The sequence below is a fragment of the Doryrhamphus excisus genome, linkage group LG5 (assembly GCF_037039965.1).
Source record: "Doryrhamphus excisus strain RoL-2023G ecotype Guam linkage group LG5, RoL_Dexc_Guam_v1.1, whole genome shotgun sequence".
In the NCBI taxonomy this organism is placed as follows: domain Eukaryota; kingdom Metazoa; phylum Chordata; class Actinopteri; order Syngnathiformes; family Syngnathidae; genus Doryrhamphus; species Doryrhamphus excisus.
Window position 1 is genome coordinate 7,431,779 of NC_136361.1, and position 16,289 is coordinate 7,448,067.

The following is a 16,289-nucleotide window of genomic DNA, read 5'->3' on the forward strand; positions in this document are numbered from 1 at the left end:
AGAAAACAGTTTGGCTGCGGTCACTCAGGCAGTTTTGGAGGTGGTTAGTGCTGGTCTCATGTTTGAGCAGTGGCACCAGTTTAAGTCGACATCCCTCAGACTGACTCACATTTACAAAAGTGGTTATTAAAAATAGACATTCCTCCATAATTACTTGTGATACTGCGGAGCATAAAATATTTTTAAACCCCCAGCAGTTTGTTGGCATAATCTTATTCCATTAGTGCAACATTGGGCATGAAAGAACAGCTGAGAAATCGACCACAAATTAAAAAAAAGTACCTTTGATTCCATGCCTATGCTTTGAAGGTAAGTGACAGCTTCTGTCACTATTCGTAATTTGTTTTTATTAGGGCTGTAAAATATCACATATCTGATTAATCACAGTTTTCAAATTAATTAATCTTGTACAATCACCATTTGCAACTATGAAATATACATATGAAATGTCAATTTGTACTGTATTTTATGAACAGAAAGATCAACGGCAGGATGTACAATTTCAAACATACTGAAAATGCAGATCAAGCTAAAAGATACCACACGTTTGCAAATCTATTTGCCTAACACTCGTCTCTAATAGAAACAATATTTTAATCACACTTCAACAGTGCTATATGAGCAACTGCCATGCAATCTTGCAATCTCTTGTGCAAACATATACAAGCGATAATGATGACGTTGACAATACTACTATACATGTCAACAAAGTGACACATTTTCTATAGAAATTAAAATTTTTCAATAATTGTATGTAGCAATTGAAACTGTTTACAGCTTTAGAGCAAAACGGCTTAAACTTTTTAGTAATAAGAAGTACCTGGTGAACCAGGACTTAGTCGATTTAGGCAAGGTTGACTTAAACAGGTTCCAGTCATCCATCCCTCCTTCTATGCTGCTTATCCTCACTAGGGTTATGCTGGAGCCTATCCCAGCTGATTTTGGGCAAGAGGCGGGGTACACCCTGGACTGGTCGTCTGCCAATCGCAGGTCACATATAGACAAACAACCATTCACACCTATGGATAATTTAAAGACGCCAATCAACCTAACCTTATATGCATGTTTTTTAAATGTGGAGAAAACCCACGCACGCACTGGGAGAACATGAAAAGTCCACACAGATATGCCCAAGCGGAGATTCGAACGCAAGTTTTCCGATGTCCTGACAACATGCTAGCCACTCTTCCAGCGTGTGGCCTTAAAGGGGTTCCATTGTAGCATAAGGGGCAGACAAAGAGTCATCCAATGTTAGCATACAGTAAATGACAAAAGTAGTTACTTGAGGTCTCCAATGAGGCTCTGGACTCGTCCAAATTTGAAGGCCTGCTGGGCAGTGTAGCGGTCAAACTGAAAGCGTCCCTGCAGATCTCTGTGACGGAGGTGATCTACAAATGTCCTGATGATAGTGGTCATCAGGTTCTCTTTCACCATTAGCATCCGTGCCTGGAACACACCACATGCTCTACATGATCAACATCTGCTACCCCTGTTCGGTTGCACTTTTGCTTTAGATTTTCTTTCTAGTTTGACAAGTAGATTAGCCTTTTAGTTTATTTTCTTGTTTACTGGGAAAGGGAATCACTGGTGCATGAGATGGTTGACACCCGAATGCTAGGTATGGATTTTTTCAGGCCAATGCCGACTTTTTTCCATCACCCTTTGCCGATGGCCGATTTTGCTTGGGCCGATATTTGTGGCTGATACTGCTTTTGCTGCCTCAATTTACATGAAAAAATGACAATGATGAGTTTAAACAAATATTTATTGGAATGTAAACACTGAACACAGTAGGATTCAGCTGTCTTAAAGACACATTTAAACGGCATTATCAACTTTAAAAGCAATAAATATTCAACCATGTGCAAAATATTTTTGTCGTAGTTTAAGTTTTATCTATCATCGATGTGAGGACTGCTCCCCCGCAGTGAGAGGCAGACCCCCCCGCCTCAACACACACAAACACATCACACCGACACAATTTAGTACGATATATGTATAAAACATTTCTCTCATCATTAAAGTTTGTGTGTGCACGCTGAATACCTCTGATAAGCAGACATGGCTGCTCCAATTCGTTCTGTGTGTGTGTGCGTGCTTGGAGAGAGCATATAATAACACGACACGCATTTAACTTCAGCCCGGCGTTCGCTGAATGAAACTCCTACAAACACCATGGGACTGAATTGACAACGTTGACATTAAAGCGGTGTTGGTAACAGCTGTACATATTAGCCTCCAGCTACATCAACAGCTCCCTAATTACAATGGTAGGTAAAGATGAAGCATTCAGCAGCATTCCTGTTTTTCAGACCCACAAACTAAACTATATTTTCAAGCACATATATTGCATGCACTTGGCGTTAATGTTTCCTATTTCAAAGCAGGTGGCAATATTTCAACTAAGTTTAACTGCTAGAGGCTAATTAAAAGTTGAAAACGTACCCTTGTTTGATTCACCACTGTTGCAGTGTGGGAGGGGTACCGCGACTGCGTGTGTTGCAGGGTCCTCCGGCAACACAAAGCTGCCCGGAGGATGCCTGTCTGTAAATCATGCGCCCGAAAAATACATCGGCGAACCCACGCGCGTGTCGGCCGATACTGATTCAAGTAAAGAACGCAAATATCGGCCGGATATATCGGCCGGCCGATGTATCGATGGATAGGATTTAGGATTTATAATTTGAATTCTGAACTATAAAACATCATATCCACTCAACATGTTTGCAATCAAATACAAAAACACAAAATATGAAAACCAACGGTAGGAAGAAGACGTGGTTTTCCTGTCCCTGCTCCAGCCACCAGGTTAAAGCAGGTGGAACGTAAATGAATATGATCAAAATAAGTGTGAGTCATAAAAAAAACTCACCATGGTTGGAACAGTGAAAAGTTGCACAGACAATGAGGTCACTGACACCACCCTCTCATGGTCATCCTCCATAAAATCAGTTTGGAGGCGTCTGTAGTTCTAAAAAGAGACAACTGATTTTGAAACAGCAATCACAAACCAAACTGTAAAATAAATTTTCCCAACGACTAAAGTCAATGAAATCCATTTCATGTTGACATACTATAATATATAGTATATTACCTTGGCAAACTGGATAGCAAAGACCTTTTTGTATTTAAGGTCCATTAGGAGGCTATTCATTAGCAGCTGGTGGTAGATGTTCCTTGCGCCTTCACAGGGGGTGAAAAAAAACAACACTTATACTTAAAACTGTTCCTGGGAAAGGTAAAGCAAATAACCTTGGGACACCAGCAGGTGACTCCCAGTTGTTCACAAATCTGATAAAAAGAGTTAACTGTCATAAAATTGAAAAAAAAATAAAAAATAAAAACCTTTCCACATCTTGGAGTCATTGAGCATCAAACGGTCAACAAGTGATGAATTTTCTCCTTCTGGACCTTCCTCCAGTCCCACCTGACAGAGGATCCTTCTCAACCCATCTGAAACACACGCATACATACTTTATCGTGCTATGTTTTTCTCAAAACCGGAATCCAACAAAAACCAAGGTACCACTGTACATAAAATGCATCAGTCAAATCAAGACATACCTGAATACTGGATGATTTGTCCCAACCAGCTGAGAGCTTTCAGTGCGAAACACTGGTGAGCGACAACAGATGAGTGCATCACCTGAACTCTTAGAGGCTTTGATTGGCGGCTGGTGTTCCTCTGTGGAGTTGGCAAATTTGCAAAACTTAAACAACAGGTCGGTTGTCAAGTGTGTAGATGAAAAATCCTGAAACTTACTACTATTACAGTCTTGGCTTGTTCACAAAAAAGAAAATCTCCATATCGAACTGACTTTCTGCCCTGTAAATGAAAATAAAATACATTTTGGCATTAATAGTGCAATTCCAGTGGATGTTACCACTACTAGTGCCACTAATACACTCCCCATAAATCAGAGATGTCTTTTTAAAGAATGTTTTCCACAGAGAAAACTGTTGTAATAAAAAGTGGGTTTAAAGCAATCCTCGGGTATGAGTGTGTGTCACAAGCTCTCAGGTAAACAAAAGGAATACTGACATCTCTGTCCACAGTGGTGGCAAAGCTGACTGCTTCTTTCTGGCTGCAGTTGACGGCCTTCTGCAGGGTGTAGATCACCTGTTCATAGGTGTGGACTTCATCATTGAACAGCATGCAGTAGTAATTGTCTCCTCTTGCACTGGACACAGACAAAAACAGAAAATACAAAAGGTGGAGGATAAAAGTAATATTCATAAACTACAACACTGAACACATACTCACTTCTTACGAACATATTTTCATTTTTTTCGCACATCTGTATTACAGGTTTTTTCCAAACACAAGATGAAATGGATTTCAGGCTAAAGAATCACGTTTGTATAAGATGTGTCCTCCTTTGACATAAATAGGAGTCTTGATAGTTCGGGTTAGGTAAGCAGTAATTATGGTCTAAGTAAATAACACAGTTAACATGCACATTCAGATCTGTGTGTACATACGGTGGCTCCAGGCCTTCTGGTAGTTGATCCTCTTGAGTCCAAGTCAGCATATCCACAGCATACTTTAAGATGATGGAAAAAATGCTACAACTGCGGGCAACCAAGTCAACCTGTAGCTGGGCTACAGGGTCCTGAGTGGAACAAACATTTGTTAAATACTGCAAAAATATGGATCGAGGGCAGAAAAATGTGTCATAATGATACACAGTGGGAGGAGTAAATACATCAATTGCATTACATCATCAGTTACAATACATCATCGGGCAATTTTGCCCAGTATTTCAGAAACTGGTGTAGTTGGCTGACTTGTCTAATGGGACTTCAGCCTACATCGCTACAAAATCCTCAATAAACTGTCATGCCCATGCTCGTTAACTTCAGAGAAGAGAGCTACGTACTGCCAGAGTTTTAGGGCATTTTTGTTGAACTTTTAAGACACACAGAATATTGAGTTATAGCACGACATAAATCATCTAAACAATAGATCAACTCAGAAAATAATCATCAATTGCATGTCTGCCTCACAGTAGGTCAGTAATTGTTCAGATTATTATTTGCATGGTACCTTCTTTTTGAGTCGGTTTCATGTGGAACAGTATGCTCCAGCATTTTATTCTGGCCACTGGGATACATCTTTACTTTTACAGCTTCAACTACAAGAAAACACCAACTTTCTCACCTCTTCTGAGTCTTTGTTGGTGGTTGGTGTATGTTTGTGGCAGTAAGGACCCTTCTTCCAGGCTTCAGTGTCACCGCAGTCACAGAAACCCCCACCTCCGGACGTGGTCATCTGCAAGTGCATACACATACACACACACACACACACACACACACACACACACACACACACACACACACACACACACACAGTTAGGTGTGTCACCTGCAGAAGACAAGCAGCTGTCAGCTATTGGGTGTCACTTTGCTTTGCATTTTGACCTCTGAGCTGAGGCAATCCTGCATAGGAAAGGCTGAATTTGTTTTGCCTAACAATACGGAGTCCGACTGACAGACCGTCAAGATGTGAAATTGACAGCACACCATCTGGAGCAACTAGCAAGTGTTCTCCTGCGGGTAACTTGACAAGTTAAAGAAAACAGGGAAGCAACACCATCAAATTGCCAAGCAGCCACTTTAGTCCTCAGCTGCGCCACTCCCTGTTTTGTTGTAAGAGACAACAGCCAACAGAGTGGTTAATGGGATGGTGCACCGTTGTGCTCAGTCCAAGATAACAGTGCATCCCAAAGTAGAACATACCCGTCACACCTACAGGCTGTGACATCATCACAACAGAAGGTGCGACAGAGAATGTCAGCCTGTAGTACCATGATGGTTTGTATCACGTGTCAGTCACATCAAGCAGCTGCTTAGACGGACACGCCTATCCAATTTGCAAAAGCCATCAGGCAGCTTTCCTTCTACACAATGGACTTTTCTCTTTTGTTACTGTGTGAGTGTTTTTGTATGTGTGTGCATGTGTGTATACTCACTCTGTATCGATGGTCTTTATGAACACTTCCCAAGAAACACTGCATGCACAAAACACAGGTGGGGTCTGCTGCACAATCCCTAAACACACACAAAAACAGTTGCAATCAGAAATTCATGTAGAATCACGAATTTATTTTATTTTTTTTAGAATTTATATGCACCGAGTCAAATATATGCATGCATCCCCTCAAATATTTGGTTACATGTCCTTTAGCCGGCCACCCTCAGGCCATGCCGATGTAAAAACGGCTTCATTGTGGACAGTGACTACGTATACGTGCACACAATTGTCTGTGTTTAGCTCTAATTCGATTGTTCATTTAGTAATAATAATGCCTCATGCTAGTAGCTAAGTGTTACTGATAGAAGCTGGCTGGTCTAAGAGATAGCAAACAGTAGCTCTTAATGTGGCCTGTAATGTTTAATAAGTGTTTAAATGACATTGCCAGTCCACAGCCTAGAGACACTCTTTTGTCTTTAATGTTTTCTTTTTTGTGTGTGTGTCCCATCCAGCCATTGGGGCAGATAGTATTGTTGATCTAAATGCCCTGACATGCTAAACAGATTTGCTCAAGAAAGGTGTAAGCTACAACTTCCCTGTACTATGAAATTTTATTTGCCATTATTTGATGTTTTTGTTATGCAAATTTGGAGTGGCCGGACCGGAGCAAGAAGAAACACAGACAAGAAGAAGAGAAACTGGGGTGGGGGGTGGAGACAGTAGAGAGAGAGACAAAAACAGCAGCAACAACAATTCCCATAACAACAACAGTGACAAACAGGACTGCATCAGTTAAATGTCACTGCTTGACATTATCATTACTGTAATAATAGCATACCAATAACAAAGATATCAAGGATAAGATGGTAGATTGTATAGAGAAGCACCCATGTGCTGTGAGTGCGCATGTGTGTACTTCTATTGGTGTGCATATTCATATATGTGTGCGTAAGTGTGCTCATATGCGTAAATGCGTGTGTGTGAATGTGTAATTGTCACTGAGAATGACAAAAGGAGAGGGACTGCCTTCTACCACCCAGTAAACCCTGCCCCGCGCAGCCAGGTAAAGCCCTCGCCAGAGATCCACCGGCCCCGTGGGTGCGGGCAGCAAAGCCAGGGCCGACTCCCCAAGACCCGCCCCCAAGCATCCCCCCGAAGAGACCATATATATATATATATATATATATATATATATATATATATATATATATATATATATATATATATATATATATATATATATATATATATATATATATATATATATATATATATATATAAAATTACATAAAATTAGGGAGCGACACTACAGAGACCGCAGGAGAACCGGGACACGCATGAGGCAGAGCACAACCAGCGCCCAAGGCACGTGAGCCAAAAGTGCCAGGGAGGAACATAGACACACACACACCACACAGCCGAGCCCACGAGAAAAGCGACACCCCAACAGCCGTAACAAGTGAATGCCCCCCAGCCCCATCCACAGCCAACCGGTCTCCACCACATCTCCCATCCGTCCACTGACCCGCCGAGTAGGACACTCCGGAGGCTGGAAGACCGCCACAAGACCAGAGACAGAGGGGGCCAGCCAGACACCGGCAAATAGCAGGGGCCACCCGTGAGCCACCGGCCAGACCCGCCCCCAAACCCTTGGTCAAGGCTCAGCCAGGCCAGCGCACGACCCCAACCGCCACCCACGCCCCCCCCCCCCACATCCACTTCAATACAGCCACCCCCCAACCGAAGGGAGAGAAGCAAGGAACCCCCCACCTCACCTCAGCACCGCACCTCCCCCACCCAGAGCCCAAGCTGCACAACCGAGACCCCACCTCCCACACGCACTCTCCAGGCGCCCCACGGTCCCATATATCACACATGCCTTCCATACACAAAAATAAAAATAGAGAATAAAAAAATAAATTAAGATAAAGTAATTCATAATAATAATATATTGATAATAATACTACTATTAATACTTATTACTTAATAATTATTTATATACAATAATAATTTTAATAACTTGGATCTTTTAGCTATTTTAGATATGATAATAATAAATATATACATATATACACACACATACATACAAATATAGCCATATACATACCTAAGGGAGAAGGCCCCGCAAGGGCAGCGGGGTACAACCACCCGTGCCCCCACCAAGGGCATGGCCAAAAGCCCCCCATGCCCACACTCCACATCCCACACAGTAGCCAAGCTAGAGCACCCAGAGTAAACCCCGGCCCACCCCCAGAGGCGAGGGAAGGAACCAGCGCCACCAGGCGCACACAGGCCCCCCCGGTAGCAGCAGGCCCCACCACCCACCAGATGCGGCACCCCGTCATCACCCCGAGGGACGGCCTACACCACCCCCGGGACAACCACTACCACCCACGCCCCATCCCCAGATCCGGACAGCCCTCCACCAACCTCCACCAGAACCCCCAGGGGGCTTCCAGAACTCTGGGTCACAGCTTGTAAATAAATCTAGGTTCCATTTGGAGACTGGAACACCGACTGTGTTGTCACACTTTGACAAAAGAATGTACAGCTTGGATAATGTTTGGGGAGCGGATACTTTTAAGAATTGATCAATGGTGGGATAGCTTTCCAAAATATGTTACGGAAACTAGCTCTAATTATGGATTTAATTTGTAAGTATTTAAGAAATTTATTCTGGCTTAACCCATACTGTGTAACAAGGTACTTGAATGACACAATTTTTTCCCTTTTATAATATTTTCCATGCAACATATTCCTTTTTCATGCCATGTTGTAAAATCCAAGGTTTTATAAAGTCCAGGGTTATAACCTGATCTTCTTCTAATTTTGGTAATTCTATGGTGCTAAGAAATGTTTCAATGTCTGGGACAAAAGGGTTAATCTGAGGTGTGTATAGTTTTTAATAAAAGTCCCTAAAAACTGAATTAATTTCCTCCGGAAGGTTAGAGATGTTACCTTCTGAGTTTCTAATGGAAGTTTTAGTTGATTAGCCAAGTATTTTCCAGATTTATTGGGATGTTCAAACTTCTCCAAACATAGTCTTTGCAATTGGAACTGAATTTTCTTAGCAGTAATTTATTTTAATGTAATTTCAATTTTCTAAAGTTATTCAGAGTATTCTCATCTTGTGAATCTGCATACGTGGTTTCAAGGAGTTTGATTTTTTTCTCCAATTCCAATTTAAGGTTTTCTGTTTGGGAACACTTAACCTTCCCTTTGTAATACAAAAGCTGACAAGACACGTCGATAAGCCCAAAGCAGTGTGCCACCATTGTTCATGTACAGATGCGGAACAGGGCTCCATGCTATTAATGCTGAACGTCAACGAGAAACTTGAACTAAAATAAAAATAATAATTCAAAATGGTTTACTAGATTTATTAGATCACTATTCATTAGATTAATTATTTAAACAACAGTAGACAGGTGCATAAACAAACAAAAAAAAAATTAAATAAATATTTTGTCTTGTTGGAAGTATCCAGCTCCGGAGCAACTTCAACTTTGTCACTGATTCTTGAAAACTGTTGGCAAGAATCTGCTCATTCTGATTAGAACCCATCCCACCTTCAACTTGAACAAGATTTCCAGTACCTAAACTAGCCACAGCACGATGGAACCACCACCAAATGTTACTGTGGGTAGGTAGCAAGCGTTTGTCTTGAAATGCTGTGTTCTTCATCCGCCATTCATACCGCCCCTTGTAATGTCCAAATAACTCAATTTTAGTTTCATCAGCAGCAAGATCATGTTGTAGGTCTTTGGAGCTGGTCTGTGGGTTAGTTTGAGTTAGTTTGACTGTTCTCAACATCCTTGGCCTCTGCTGATCTGAGATTTTTCTTGGCCTGCCTCTCCAGGCCTGTGGTCTTCCATTTCCTCACTATGTTCCTCAAAGTGGAACATGACAGCTGAAATCTCTGAGATAGCTATTTGTATCCTTCCCCTAGACAAGGGGTTGGCAACATTTTTTATCAAAAGAGCATTCATGTACATGTATATATATATACAGTGAAGAAAATAAGTATTTGAACACCCTGCTATTTTGCTATTTCTCCCACTTAGAAATCATGGAGGGGTCTGAAATTTTCATCGTAGGTGCATGTCCACTGTGAGAGAGATAAACTAAAAAGAAAAATCCAGAAATCACAATGCATGATTTTTTAACAATTTATTTGTGTGATACAGCTGCAAATAAGTATTTGAACACCTGTGTATCATCTAGAATTCTGACCCTGAAAGACCTGTTAGTCTGCCCATTAGAAGTCCACCTGCACTCCATGTATCATCCTGAATCAGATGCACCTGTTTGAGGTCGTTAGCTGCATAAAGACACCTGTCCACCCCATACAATCAGTAAGACTTTAACTTGTAACATGGCGAAGACCAAAGAGCTGTCCAAAGACACCAGAGACAAAATTGTACACCTCCACAAGGCTGGAAAGGGCTACGGAGCAATTACCAAGCAGCTTGGTGAAAAAAGGTCCACTGTTGGAGCTATCATTAGAAAATGGAAGAAGCTAAACATGACGGTCAATCTCAATCGGAGTGGAGCCCCATGCAAGATATCACCTCGTGGGGTCTCAATGATTCTAAGAAAGGTGAGGAATCAGCCCAGAACTACACGACAGGACTTGGTCAATGACCTGAAAAGAGCTGGGACCACCGTTTCCAAGGTTACTGTAGGTAATACACTAAGACGTCATGATGTGAAATCATGCATGGCACGAAAGGTTCCCCTGCTTAAACCAGCACATGTCAAGGCCCGTCTTAAGTTTGCATATGACCATTTGGATGATACAGAGGAGTCATGGGAGAAAGTTTTATGGTCAGATGAGACCAAAATAGAACTTTTTGGTCATAATTCCAATAAGCGTGTTTGGAGGAAGAAGAATGAAGAGTACAATCCGAAGAACACCATCCCTACTGTGAAGCATGGGGGTGGTAGCATCATGCTTTGGGGGTGTTTTTCTGCACATGGGACAGGACGAGTGCACTGCATTAAAGAGAGGATGACTGGGGCCGTGTATTGTGAGATTTTGGGGAACAACCTCCTTCCCTCTGTCAGAGCATTGAAGATGGGTCGTGGCTGGGTCTTCCAACACGACAACGACCCGAAGCACACAGCCAGGAAAACCAAGGAGTGGCTCCGTAAGAAGCATATCAAGGTTCTAGCATGGCCCAGCCAGTCTCCAGACCTGAACCCAATCGAAAATCTTTGGAGGGAGCTCAAACTCCGTGTTTCTCAGCGACAGCCCAGAAACCTGACTGATCTAGAGAAGATCTGTGTGGAGGAGTGGGCCAAGATCCCTCCTGCAGTGTGTGCAAACCTGGTGAAAAACTACAGGAAACGTTTGACCTCTGTAATAGCAAACAAAGGCTACTGTACCAAATATTAACATTCATTTTCTCAGGTGTTCAAATACTTATTTGCAGCTGTATCACACAAATAAATTGTTAAAAAATCATGCATTGTGATTTCTGGATTTTTCTTTTTAGTTTATCTCTCTCACAGTGGACATGCACCTACGATGAAAATTTCAGACCCCTCCATGATTTCTAAGTGGGAGAAATAGCAAAATAGCAGGGTGTTCAAATACTTATTTTCTTCACTGTATATATATATATATATATATATATATATATATATATATATATACACAGCGAAGGCCTCACAGCTACGAGACCTGAGTTCAATTCCACCCTCTGCCATCTCTGTGTGGAGTTTGCATGTTCTCCCCGTGCATGCGTGGGTGTTCTCCGGGGACTCCGGTTCCCTCCCACATTCCAAAAACATGCTATGTTAATTGGCGACTCCAAATTGTCCATAGGTATGAATGTGAGTGTGAATGGTTGTTTGTCTATATGTGCTCTATGATTGGCTGACGACCAGTCCTGGGCTCTCGCCCGGAGACAGCTGGGATAGGCTCCAGACCCCCGCGAACCTTGTGAGGATAAGCGGTAGAAAATGAATGAATGAATAAATAAATAAATATATTTTTTTTTTATGGTTAGTTTACCGTATTGAGAGAAGACAATGTAACATCCCAACCCCTCCATTCCTCGAGCTCATTGAATCACTAGTCAAAACTCAGCCAGGATTCATTCAGAGTCTCAAAGAAAGTTAGATTAAAAAAATCATTACAAAGATGACTATTTTATATATACAAAAATACTTGAGCATTGCAAAGGGAGCCACAACAGTACCAGTACCAACATTACCTGAAGAGCCACATGAACCGTGGGTTGCTGACCCCGCTCTAAACCATAACGTTGAACAATCTTTGCTACCAGGTCATAGACAGTTTTTTGAGGCTACCATGCTGTTACTCTTTAGAGAAGATGCTACTTGCAACTGGCCACCTTAAACACCCTTTCCCTGATTGGCTTCACTTGTGTGTGCAGGTCAAGGGTCAATGAGCATCAAAAAAATAGTTCCAAAAATTTGTGTTAAAAGGTATTCAAATCAATAAAACAACAAGGGTGCACCTGCTTCTACTATTGTTTAAATAATTATTGCACACTTTCTGTAAATACTATAAACTTAATTTCACTTCTCACACATCAGTGATTTATTAAGGAAAATCTTGAAAATCACCAGGGGTGACATTTTCATAACACTGTATATTGAAGGATATTGGTTTGGTTTTAGCATCTGCTATGTAGAAAATATATGAAAACAACCTCACACATCCATTATTTTTTCTGTATGCTATATTCATATTGTGTATTGTAATTTTTTATTTGAGAGTTTTATAGTATTGGAGAATTACCTGCTTGCATTTTGATTTTTTTTATGTTTGCAATCTTTCCTTGTCAGTTACAGTATAGATTATAAAAATCAATAGAATCAAATGACCGGTCAGCTACATCAATCAATAGACTGTGAGAACCCCTGAGCTGCTGCACATGACGTGCAGTTTAACATATGCTCAACAGCATTTTTCTTTGACATATCTTGATGTGACGACACTGACTGCTTGAAATAATGCCTAATAATGTTGAACATCATTTTACTCTTCTTTTATTGGGCTCAAATGGCAAACTAATCATGACAGTAGCTCCACATTGATAGCACTAATCCAAAGAGCCCCAAGACAATGCCATCCATGAATTCCATTGAAAAACAAAACATTTTATGTTCATGATACTAAAATCCTATTTCCTATCCTGACAGTGTAGCATGCACACCACCATTTTAAAAGGTGCTGTCTGCCTTGGTTAGGTACTGCATGGGGGCGCTAAACCACCAAAATGTATATTCTTTTGCAAGCCGATTTGGCTACTAACACTGGCTATTACTGTATGTACTGTATAAGCCTATCACAACCAATGCTGGACTGCTGTTGCACATAGACATTAAACTGAAATATTAAACAGCTGTGAGTGAAAGGCATGCACGCAAATCTTCTTGTTCGGGTCAAACTAGATCTTTACAAATTTTTACTTCAAACTGTGACAAATAGACAATCTGTTCTTTTAAACCACAACTGGTAACATATGTTAGCTGGTGGTGGTGTTCTTAAAGTATTGGGTCACAAAAAGTTTGGAGCAAAAGAGGGACAGCAATTTTAAGTTTTGCCGCAACTTGCAGTGTCAGTGATGATATTGAGATATATATATTGCAGACAGGATTTGTTTTAAGTTTCCTCTTAGTGTAATAGGTATAACTTATTGGAGTAAGTGTGTGTGTTACCTGCAGGAGTATGTGGGCTCGCCCACCTTGAACACGTGCCCGCACAGTGGTGACGGCTGATTGTTCTCCTGCAGCTGAACAAGCCCTGTGGATGGATCCTCACCCAGTAGCAGCCACTCCAGGGGAGCCAGGAGGAGCAGCTGACAGGCCAACTCCTCTCTCTGCTCCTCTCTCTGCTCCTCCCTGCTGCTGCATCCGCTGGGCCCCAAGCAAAGGATTTTGGGGACATAATCTGCCAAGTGACGATAGAGTTCCACCTGAAGATCTGCTGCTGCCAACCATCGCTGAAAACAAGAATGATGAGATGAGTTTTTCTATAAATAGAATAATAAGGGTTATCAAATGATCCATATTAGTTAGTTACATTGGTAAATTTGAATAGTGACAACAGGTAAATGCAGTTTTTAGGACAAGTGCAATGGACTCCAAAAGTAGAAACCGTAGTTAGAAAAAGTGTTAGTGTATTGCACATATTGTTGAAGAATGCAATACTGTACTGTGCTGCATGTTAGGTACAGTAACTCTAGCAGCAGATTGAGCTGACGGAGCAGAGACTAATCAGCTCTGCCAGTCTTTGTTTGTGTCAACCATTGAAACACTGAAAGGGGCAGTTGCATTTGTGTGTTTCAGTTAGGTTGACACAACATTATTTTCAATGACAGGCTGTTTTGTCCATACGTAATGGAATTCACTACATTTTAATCCCAGTGACAAATGTGTCAAGAGTTCCAAATTACCTCATTTAATCTGAAAAAATACTGTGAAAAAAAACAACATATTAATACTCAGACCATCAAAGATGGTCATCATCCCGCATATTTTCACCAAGCTAAATTGACCATGCACACGCCAACTGTATAATCGATCAAACATGCATCGCCCACCAACATCCTCACTGCCTTGTTTACATCAACAGTGATACGATTGTGCAATGATCTCATCAACCAACAAAAACCTAAATGGTTCTCAATTGAAACAAAACAGCACAAAATGGTGCGCGTTTACAGTGTTGTACGCTGTGGTCCTGCTTTGTAATGCACAAGAAGCGGTGATGAGCAGTGTTGACTTATTACGATGTAAAAGGATGGCTACCATTTAAACTAACACAAGTCGTGCAGCCTGTCATATCCATTATTTTACACAACTCAAATATGACCCCCTACAATAGTTTAACAATACAATACATAACTGTATGGGTAGGTATTATTTCTTAACAGAGACGTAGTAGTGTATTAGTCTGTTTTTATCCAAGACTACGACATCCTGGAGGAACTGAATAATATTACACTGCAAGGCAGCAGCGATACAGCTTTTAAACCATTATATAGCTCCTTATTATTAAGAAATGGCAGGTGGAGAACAGCAATGCAGGTGCTTTCATTGGCACCCACAGTTAGTGATATTGTTTTGCATACTAATTTTACACCAATACCTTCTTAGATACTTGGAAAAATAAAACCTTAATTAGACCACACAAAAAATGCAGCGTTAAACAATCCTAGTATCATTTTTATGACACACTTTGTAGGAACGGTTAATATGGTAAAATGGGGTTGTGAGCACATAAAGCAACACATTTGTATGGTGTACATGACAGTACATGATGATAAACAACCAGCTGTGGTGTTTGTAGAGGTGCAAAAAAACATTCATTTTCACGTTTTAAACAGTATAAACGTGTCGATTCAATCGACGATTGGTGTAAAAATTCCAAGTATAGGTTGACACACTGATCAGTGGTTTCTGACATCCAAATGTTGTCTATACATCACTGCCAGTAACCTGGCTACTGTTAGCATTAGCTTAAGGTAGCCAAGCGAAAGGCAGATTAATCCCACAAATACCATGTTTAGCAGGTCAAAAAGCTCACACTGACGCATTGGTGGACGGAATGACTATCACAGGGACTGGCAGCTTGTAAAGGCGCTTACCGACGCGGTGTCTTTGGCGGAGAAATGTACGAATTCCGAACATAAATCGGATGGTGGGTTTCTACTACCAGGCTCGGCTTCAGCCATCTTTACTGCCACAGTGTAGTTGAGCTAAGAGAAAGAACCCGGAATCGGAAGTCATTCCTATTTAGGGGCGGGGCCTCAAAGTGAATGGGCGGAGTCTTGAGGTCTACGACGACTGGATGCACAGTATATATCGTTTGTCGTCAATACATTACATATAAAATACAGCTCGTAACTGTAAAATGTACATATTAGAAGAGAGCAAATATAATAATTGGAGATGAAGCGATAAAACAAAAATAGAAACGCCATACTACACTTTATCATGGATTTGTTTTATATTTGATGAATTCATCCAGAATATGGGAGGTTTAAAGGCTTTTTTGGTTTGTTTTTTTTTAACTTTTTATTTTATTAGTTATTAGTTATTTTATTAGTTATTAAGTATGTTCAATTCAGAGTAAAAACAAGTGACAAGTGAGAAGGCACTTGCATTAAATGCAATGCATGCAATGGACCATTCCATGTTAATTGCACATGTGCCTTATAAATCCCTCATAAAAATGTGTATCCCCTTTCGCGGGAACGCGCACGACTGCGGGGGCACAATGGAAATGACAAATGGAACGCACCTTCCCTTGTTCACGTTCAGCCCAAGCAATAAA

At 41.1% G+C, this 16,289-nt stretch overlaps 1 protein-coding gene across 2 annotated transcripts in view; it reads right to left on the bottom strand.

Moving 5' to 3' along the window:
• ubr2 (ubiquitin protein ligase E3 component n-recognin 2) overlaps positions 1-15,738 on the bottom strand; it is a 34,875-nt gene extending 19,137 nt beyond the window's left edge. For both annotated transcript variants that reach the window (XR_013627386.1, XM_058060273.2), the window contains exons 1-12: positions 15,601-15,738; positions 13,670-13,953; positions 5,973-6,051; positions 5,162-5,272; positions 4,483-4,613; positions 4,043-4,181; positions 3,764-3,826; positions 3,565-3,685; positions 3,346-3,453; positions 3,095-3,183; positions 2,873-2,971; positions 1,283-1,446 (exon numbers count right to left, since the gene is read on the bottom strand). Coding sequence is in view for 1 of the 2 variants with exons in the window: in XM_058060273.2 (XP_057916256.2) it covers positions 1,283-1,446; positions 2,873-2,971; positions 3,095-3,183; positions 3,346-3,453; positions 3,565-3,685; positions 3,764-3,826; positions 4,043-4,181; positions 4,483-4,613; positions 5,162-5,272; positions 5,973-6,051; positions 13,670-13,953; positions 15,601-15,687 (1,475 nt within the window). In the remaining variant the exon portion in view is untranslated. The remainder of the gene's footprint in view (positions 1-1,282; positions 1,447-2,872; positions 2,972-3,094; positions 3,184-3,345; positions 3,454-3,564; positions 3,686-3,763; positions 3,827-4,042; positions 4,182-4,482; positions 4,614-5,161; positions 5,273-5,972; positions 6,052-13,669; positions 13,954-15,600) is intronic.
• Between the last annotated feature and the right edge of the window lie 551 nt (positions 15,739-16,289).